Source organism: Orcinus orca, chromosome 2, assembly GCF_937001465.1.
Source record: "Orcinus orca chromosome 2, mOrcOrc1.1, whole genome shotgun sequence".
NCBI lineage: Eukaryota > Metazoa > Chordata > Mammalia > Artiodactyla > Delphinidae > Orcinus > Orcinus orca.
This window is the reverse complement of record NC_064560.1, coordinates 192,711,665-192,720,328: the sequence shown is the minus strand read 5'-3', so window position 1 is coordinate 192,720,328 and position 8,664 is coordinate 192,711,665. Positions and strand designations below refer to the sequence as shown.

At 50.0% G+C, this 8,664-nt stretch overlaps 1 protein-coding gene across 1 annotated transcript; it reads left to right on the top strand.

Moving 5' to 3' along the window:
* Nucleotides 1-3,959: 3,959 nt before the first annotated feature.
* TCL1A (TCL1 family AKT coactivator A) lies at nucleotides 3,960-7,997 on the top strand. The gene is made up of 2 exons (XM_049705866.1): nucleotides 3,960-4,079; nucleotides 7,257-7,997. The coding sequence occupies exons 1-2, from the start codon at nucleotides 3,960-3,962 to the stop codon at nucleotides 7,539-7,541; spliced, it is 405 nt and encodes a 134-aa protein (XP_049561823.1). The 3' UTR covers nucleotides 7,542-7,997.
* The last annotated feature ends 667 nt before the right edge of the window (nucleotides 7,998-8,664 follow it).

The following is an 8,664-nucleotide window of genomic DNA, read 5'->3' as shown; positions in this document are numbered from 1 at the left end:
TATTTATATATCTCATGTAAAAATAAGTCCCCCATGCTGTTCATTGATGAGAATTCCATTTAAAATATCCTAAAATTGAAAAGCTAGGTCAAGAGATATTGTGTAAATGGGACAGAGGACATTTTCAGTATGAAAACTAAAAGCGCTATACAGTTAATATATTTATCTCAGTTTGTATATGTTAGAAGCATGAAGATGAAGAGCCACTTTTCTAGGAGGAATAAAGAGAAATGCAAAATATTTTTCTGAGGTCAAATTAATGCAATCAAACTAAATTAAAGAAGAATTAAGGGTGCAGCAAGAAGAACCATGCTGGGGCTTCCCTGGTGGCGCAGTGGTTGAGAGTCCGCCTGCCGGTGCAGGGGACACAGGTTCGTGCCCCGGTCCGGGAGGATCCTCCATGCCGCGGAGCGGCTGGGCCCGTGAGCCATGGCCACTGAGCCTGCGTGTCCGGAGCCTGTGAAAAAGAAAAAAAAAAAAGAACCAGGCTGATGGGCAGTCCCAGCGATAGGGTGGGTATAATACCCAACGTGTGGAGTAATCCCATGCTTGAAAAGGGCTTCAGATACAAATTTAGGTAAGTTTTAACCTGTCTCTGGGCAAACGGGAGCCTCATTTCTAGCTCCAAGTGTCCGTTACAATTCTATTGATCCTACATGCTGCTCACTGCACCAGTTTGTCAGCGTCAACCATTTTGTGTGTTTTGAGTAGGGGTTATGGGTGTTTGCTTTTGCAGTTGTGTTGTGTGTGTATTGGGTTAGCATAGGACCTTGCTACTTGGAGGTGGTTCATAGACTATCGGCGGCAGCCCCACCTTGGAGCTTGTTAGAAATTCAGGATCTCAACCCAACTCTATCCAGTTAGCATCTGCATTTTACCAAGTTCGCCATATACACCTTAGAGTTTGAGAAGGGCTTAAAACTTAAAGAAAACTCTGTTTAGAGAGAGACAGTAGCCGTGCAAGGATTAAAGCTATGATCAGTCCCTGACTTTTACTTAGTATATCCTTGTCTCAGATTCTCCATTAACCTAGAGACAAAATTTCATCCCTATGGGTTAAAGTTATAACATCCCTTTTACCCTGAGCTCACTTAGTCATCAGCCTTAATTATCTAAAATATGGCCCAGGTATAGGAATTAACAAGAAGAACAACAAAACACTCCAGACAATTAGCATGGATGCAGCTTCTATATTTCACACATTGGCGAGATTTCAGACCCTCACAAGCCTAATAATCTTGGTGTTATGGTTCCCTGTACACAAAAGATTGGAAGCAGCAAATTAAAAGTAGAGCCTAGGAAAGGAAGAGCAGGCTTGGGTGAGGTTCAGAATGAGAATTGACGGTAGAAAGAATGGCTTTAACATTTTCACGGTTATTTAGTTGTATAAGTCTTGGTCATACCTCCAAAACAGTAACTCAGATCTTAGAGAAGTGGTTCTCAACCTTGGCTGCCCTTTAGACTCACCTGAGGAATCCTTTAAAAAATAAAACCCAAAACCTCAGTCTCAGAGATCCTGGTCTCATTGCTCTGGGGTGGAGTCCAGGCACAGGTGTTTTTAGAAAAGCTTCCCAGGTGATTCTAATGAACAGCCAGGGTTGTGATCCATTAGCTTAATGGTGTGGAGCCACTCATTGTAGGGCCCGGAGCATCCGTCTAGCTTGGCTCATACATTACCAAAGTGTGGAGATGGGGCCAAGACAGCAGAGGATTTGCTAAGTTCATACGTGATAGAGGCAAAGTCAAAACGGGCTCCAAGTCAGGACATGTGTCAGTTAAGGATGTTATTAAAAAAAGGAGTCCACGTAATTGCTTTGTGTTACTTTCTATATGAAAGTTACTTTCTGTATGAAATATCGCCTTGATTATCCCCAGGGAGCTTGCAGACTAACAAAGGCCAGAGCTGGAAAGGAGCACAGAACTCTGAAGCTAGGCTGGCTGGCCGTGAGCCCTGAGATGGAGCAGATAACATGCTGAAGGGGCTCCCCTGTCTCTGAGACCCCACAGGAGCTATGTTTTCCCTCTCATGGAATTTCCATAAAGAAGGCTCAGGTCTCCAACAGCAGCTGCTCGATGAACTCCACAGTCATGCTTATTTCACTGATCATTTTTTTGGACCCGCTTCTCAAATGATTTTCTAAATCCTACACAAGAATGATGTATACTCCCATTCAATGTTAAGAAGCCCTCGTGTGAAACTGAAGAAGTATCTTATTCTTTCAAAATGGGGGTGGGAGGAGAGGGGGAATCATATTCCCAGAACGTTCAGAAGCATATCCAGCCAAATGGTTCTGATTCTTGGTCCATTATTTGTGGCCTCTTAGAAAAGCAGAACGAGTGCTAATGAAATCAGCAGACCCAGTGGCATTGTGGGTCCTGGAGCCATCCATGTGGCTGAGTCAGTGGCCACAATGGCTCCTGGGTGCCCCCTTCCCTTGCCACAAGAGGTCATCCCAGCAGCACTGTTTAAGCTGGACTTGTTTTCGTTTTGACCTCAAAGCTCAGGACCGGGCTGAGACTTCCTCAACAGAGTATATGACCGTATTATCTTGCTCCCAGTGGCTATCTGGGTCCGGAATTAAGAACCATTCACAGGGAAAGCCGCCTGAAAGCCACAAGTCTGAATATTAAATAGTAGCACCATTAGGGGCTGCAGTGGGAAAGAGGTTTGCTGGGCTCATGTCACCTGCCTCCGCTCCCAACTTTACTTGGCTTTTGTCTTCTATTTTGTGTTCATGGTAAATCTAATTATATCTCCATTACCTTAGGTCACCTCAGCACCTTCCTGGGAATTAGGCTGTCTGGTTAGGCAGAGAAGCAGATACATACCTTTGCTGACAGAGGGATCAGGTGTTAAGCTCATTTTCACTTCTGAGACATTTCAAAAGATCATAAATTATTTTCTTAGTGCCTAGTCAGAGAGACAAGAAAGAGCTGGAAGGTGAGGCACCACTGGTATCGTTTGAGCAACGAGGCTGGAGCTCCTTTTACATGTTTCTCGTATTTTAGTTTCTTAATTGCCTTCATGGGCATGTGGTACAGCAAGATGAAGTGAAATTCTTTTCCTTATTCGATGTAATTTACAGAGAAATGCTTGATTCTAGAACCCCAGGGACTTTTCAAATCCATTGATCTTGGGGTGGAGGGAGGGGTCTCTTTTTAAGCATTCATTTTGGAACGGATGTTTTCACTAATGAATTCAAAGACTATAAAGTGAAAAACCCATGCTTCTTCACTACCACGTTTCAGAATAGCTATCAGATGACCACAGCATCATCAATGAATGGAAAACGTGTTGGAGAGAGGGAAGAGGGGCTTCAAGAGCTGCAATTTACCAAGGAAATTGACTGCGATACCCAAATCCACAGGCTGACAGTGGTGCCGTGAACCTGGGAAAGTCCAGGCCTGCTTCAGGCTTGCACCATCTGTTCTGATCCCAGATGTGCAGGGGCCCTGGCTCCGGGCGGCCACATGTCGACTGTGAGCTCCAAGCAGAGGCTCCGAGTCCCAGTCTTGAGCGGCCACACATAGTGGCTGTCCCGGACAGTGGGGCACGGGTGTCGAGGGGGGCGGAGGACGCAGGTGCCTCCTGACAGAAGAAAAGGCCAAAGCCACAGACCCGAGTGCCGCCCCAGCAGTGGGGAGTAGGGGACGGAGGGCAAGGCTGGCTGGCTGGCTGGCGGTGAGCATGGAGGAAGTCCTGGGTCTGTGGGGCTGGATCTGCGCTCCTAGACGCTGCCAGGGTCTCAGGGCACAAGGCAGGCCTCGGTGCAGGGTCAGATCCTGTTGTGCCCTGTCGCTTCGGCACGGCCCGCCTCCCGCCCCGCCCTCCTCCCGCCCCGCCGCGTGGGGGCGCCCGCGCACCGTCCCGTTATAAAGCATCGAGGTTCCGCAGCCCGTGGACCAGCGAGAAGCCCGGAGAGGCTCCAATCCTTGCTTCCTAGACCGCTCGCGTCACCATGGGAGAGCTCCCTTTCTTCAGGGCGCACACGGCCTTGCACCCGGACCACCTGTGGATCTGGGAAAAGGCCGTGTATGTGGACGAGAACCAGCGCACCTGGCTGCCCGTAACCATCGAGGTACAGACGCTCTGGGGTCGGGCGCACGGGGCAGCATGGGCGTCCCACCCGTGGCCCGGGCTCTGGAGCCGGGTCGCCCCAGGCCGTGCAGGCCCTGGAGGAGCCCCTCACGTGCCGCAGGGCGAGGGCGGCGGGGAGGCTCAGAAGGGCCGGTCCACCCAGGGCGGCCGAGGACTCACAGATGAAACCACTTTGCACTGAGTGCAAGGATGAACAGTTCTCTGGGCCAGGAAGGAGGGTGGGAGAAACACAGAGAGAGGCACGTTGGCCAAAGGATGGGGACCCAGTGTGTCTGGAGTGTATGAATATGATCTTGAGTAAAACAGAACTTCTCTGGGCCTCAGGGTTCTAATCCATAAGATGGGAATAATCTCCAAAGTATGATTCACACACATGGCCAGTTATCAGAATCTCCATAGATGAGCCCCAGAAATCTGTATTTTGAAAGAACCCTCAACAGATTATGATCAGCCGAGTTTGGGAAGCACTGCTCTAGAGTTTGGAATATTTCATACCTCCTCTGTGCTTTGGAGGAAACAAACTTCACAAGGTATATAGTAGTATAAAAGCCAGTATTGAATAGACGTTGACTTTATGTGTAATGCCTTAAGATGGCTCTTTAGTTAATTTTTTTTTCTTTTTTTAAGAAATACAACTCTCTTACAGCACTTTCCATCGGAGCATGGATTTCCTCAAACTTAGGTGAAAAATGTTGAAACTTTCCATATATAAACCAAAGAAAGAACGTATAAAAGAAAAATTTAAATGTATTAGAACATTTATGTAATGTAATATCAGGACAGCTAAAAGTTACTGAGAGTGACTGTGTTCCCATTTTATAGATGAGGAAACAGAGGCATAAAAATGTAAATCTGTTCAAAGTAGTGCTGCTTGTAGGTAATGGGGTTGGGATTCCAGAGTCATAACCACCATCGAAACTTTACATCTTTATTGGCTTTTAAGATTTTGAAATACATATTTATATACATATATATACTTTTTTTTTTTTTTGCGGTACACGGGCCTCTCACCGTTGTGGCCTCTCCCGTTGCGGAGCAACAGGCTCCGGCCGCGTAGGCTCAGCGGCCATGGCTCACGGGCGCAGCCGCTCCGCGGCATGTGGGATCTTCCCGGACCGGGGCACGAACCCGTGTCCCCTGCATTGGCAGGCGGACTCTCAACCACTGCACCACCAGGGAAGCCCCATATATATACTTTTAAAAATCAAGTCAAATATTCACTGTAAGTCAAGTATTTGAGGAAAATTTAAGTGAATATCTTTTTTTAATCTCTGGTTGGGACATATCTTCTTCAACATGATGCTGAAACTGCGAAGCAGAGTTTTTCACCTAATCATTATACATTCTGGACAAAACATAACCCTTTAGCAAACCATGGGGCAGGAATTTCCCCACATAACTTAAAGGACCAGTATTCTTAATATGTAAAGATTTACATAAGTCAACAAGAGAGAGATGAATAAACAAATGTAAAATGGTTAAAGGATATGGAAGGTTATATACTAACACAGCAAGAATGGTGATTTCCACACTTACACCTTGCAGGGTGATCTGAATTATTTTTTAACAGTGAGTTCTAATTTACTTCGTAGACAAAAATTTTGAAAAGCTATTTCCACTTTGGAAAAATAATCATTGAACAAAGATAAGAGTCCGATTTTTATGCCAAGCAGGATTCTAGGCTGTGAGGTTTTGCAGTGAATGTGATTAAATCTCACTGCTTGTGAAGCTGCCATTCTGCTGGGGGAGAAGGACAGCACACTAATTGAGGCCGGTGGTAAGTTCTGTAGGATAACTACAGTGGGAGGGCAGGCAAGGATGAGTGGGGTGAGGTCTTCAGGCTAGTCCTCTGCAGAGTTTTTCTTGTTTGTTTGTTTTTAATTTATTTATTTTTGGCTGTGTTGGGTCTTCGTTGCTGTGCTCAGGCTTTCTGTAGTTGTGGCGAGCGGGAGCTACTCTTCGTTGCAGTGCATGGGCTTCTCATTGTGGTGGCTTCTCCTGTTGCAGAGCATGGGCTCTGGGCTCGTGGGCTTCAGTAGTTATGGTTCCCAGACTCTAGAATGCAGGCTCAGTAGTTGTGGCGCACGGGCTTAGTTGCTCCGCGGCATGTGGGATCTTCCCAGTCCAGGACTTGAACCCGTGTCCTCTGCGTTGGCAGGTGGATTCTTAACCACTGCGCCACCAGGGAAGCCCTCCCCTCCAGAGTTTTAATTTGCATGTGCCTGCCACATTTTGCCCATCATTTTCTTTGAAACCTTTCTGGACATCTGGGACATGCCCCTTATGTATATCATAAAAGTTGGATTTTGCTGACATTTGTCTTTATAGACATACATTTGAGCAGAGACCTGCCTTAAAAAAAGGGTGTGAGCCCTTCATGGATTTAGGGGAGAATGTTCCAGGCAGAGGACAGCAGGTGTGAGAGATTTCTGGGTGTGTGCACATCCCAGACACTGCGAGGAGGCCTGTGTGGCTGGAATGGGTGGAGGGTCCAGGATGGAACAGAAGGAGGTGAGAGAGGCAGGGAGCCGCTCTGGGGGCCTTCGGGCCATGGTGAAGATTTCAGTTCATCTGCCTGCGATTGGAAGGTGTCGGAGGGCAGCCAGCAGGGGATTGACGTGATTTTTAGGTGCACACCTGGCTGCGGTGCTGAGTCTCGGCTGTGGGCCACAGGGCCGAGTAGGCGGCAAGTTGGGCAGTTGTCACAGTAGCCCAGCGAGAGGTGATGAAACAGTAACAGTGGCGGAGATGGTGACAAGTGGGCTGTCACCTGATTCTGGGGTCTGGGGAGATCTTGCTTAAAAGAGGTTGTATGATAAAGAAGAATCCAAGAAAATCCCCCATCAGCTGAAATAGGCACCAGACTCCATAGTTACAGAAGTTCTGGGGCCCCATGGCATACCCCGGCAACCAGGCATTTGTCACGAAGTGGACCTTTTGTGGCCCTGTCTGGGTATCTAGACCCATTCGAGTGCTGGTCATCTCGGCCCAGCCAGAGTCCCTGAGAGGAGCGTGCCTGGCTTAGGGATTGGAGCTTCTGGGAACAGTGACCACCAGCATCTTAGATGCGGGCTGGGCTGGGTGGGTGGCAGGATGGACCATGGGTATTTGTGCCTGCAGGACCGTGAAGTGTGCCCTGCCCTTCTCTTCTCTTCAGTTAGAAAGTAGCCTCCAAGTCCTCATGCGTCAGGAAGATGTCCCCCTGGGGGAGCCTGTGTGCCCCAGCCAGCTGGGCCCGTACCTGCTGCCGGTCATGTGGCAGCTCTACCCCGGAAGAAGGTACCGAGGCTCAGACTCCAGCTTCTGGCGCATAGTGTACCACATCGAGGCAAGTGTGCTTCTCCGGGGACCCGTCAGGGCATCGTGGGTGGCCCTGCTCCCCTTCCCCCATGTCTGGCCTCTGTGGTCTATCTGTTCCCTCCATTTCTGTACCAGAAGCTAAAACAATGGAGGGACTTTACAAATGCAGATTTTTAAAGGACCAGATTGGAGAGACATTAGAAGCAAATGACCAACCACCCTCGGGGGTCTCCAGCGGAAGCCCCTGGGTGGCAGGAGCCTCTGTGGCGGGCAGTCCCAGGGTGAAGGCTGGTGGGAGGAGGGGCCCCTGGGGTCCCCCCCATGCAAGTTCCCGCCTGCCACTCCAAGCCCAGGGGCCGGGAGGGGAAGGAGAATCCCGGACTCTGGCCTCCAGCTCCTTCTCTCTCACAGTTTGGCGACACGGAGGACATGCTCCTGGAGCAGATGGCAGACCCAGAGTATGAGTGACGAGGTGAGCCCCCGGGGCCAGGTCAAGGAGAGGGAACGCCCCTCCTGCCCTCCGTGAAGGCAGAACTGACCCCCACCCCCCAACTGCGCTGCCCTGCGACGGTCCCCAGGGTGGGGGATCCAGGCTCTCTCCTTTAACACCTCAGAAGCCAACCATTTTTAGGCCCCCTTCATATTAGGGGCACACAGCTAGCTGCACAGTGCTTCACAGGTGTGGGCACTGTCCCTTGATCATCGCATCAACCAAGCTGGGTAGTATTAACTTTACAGGTTATAAAAAGGGGTTTTGAGAGGCACAATGACTGGTCCAGGTCACAGAGCCAGGTTTCAGATCTGGGTCTTCCGACACCAAGCCGCTGGCTCGGACGCAAGGCCTCGGCTCTGGAGACCGGCACCGACCACCCAGCTCGCCCGTCCAGACTCTTCCCGGCAGCTCCACTCCCACCCACCCCACACCCTGCCCCTTCCTTCCCTTTGCCCTTGACCCTGTCTTCTCTCGTCCCAGGTCCTGCAGCTCCCATCTCCTCCCGCCCCCTGAGCCCCAAGCCTGCCGCGGCGATGTTCGTGCTCGTGTTCACCTTCGTGCACCAGCCCTGTGTGTTCTGCTCTGCCACACCCAGGTCCAGGAGCGGAAGGATGGGCAGAGGATGAGCCCCCCCACACCGGACCTGCCTGCCGGAGAGGTCGTGTGCGGGTACAGCTTCCTCCTCCTGCCCCGCTGTACCCGTGTCTCCGGCTTTCTCAGCGGCCCGATGGTCTTCAGCCTCTGTCCCCGTTCTGTCCCTCCCAGCAACTAG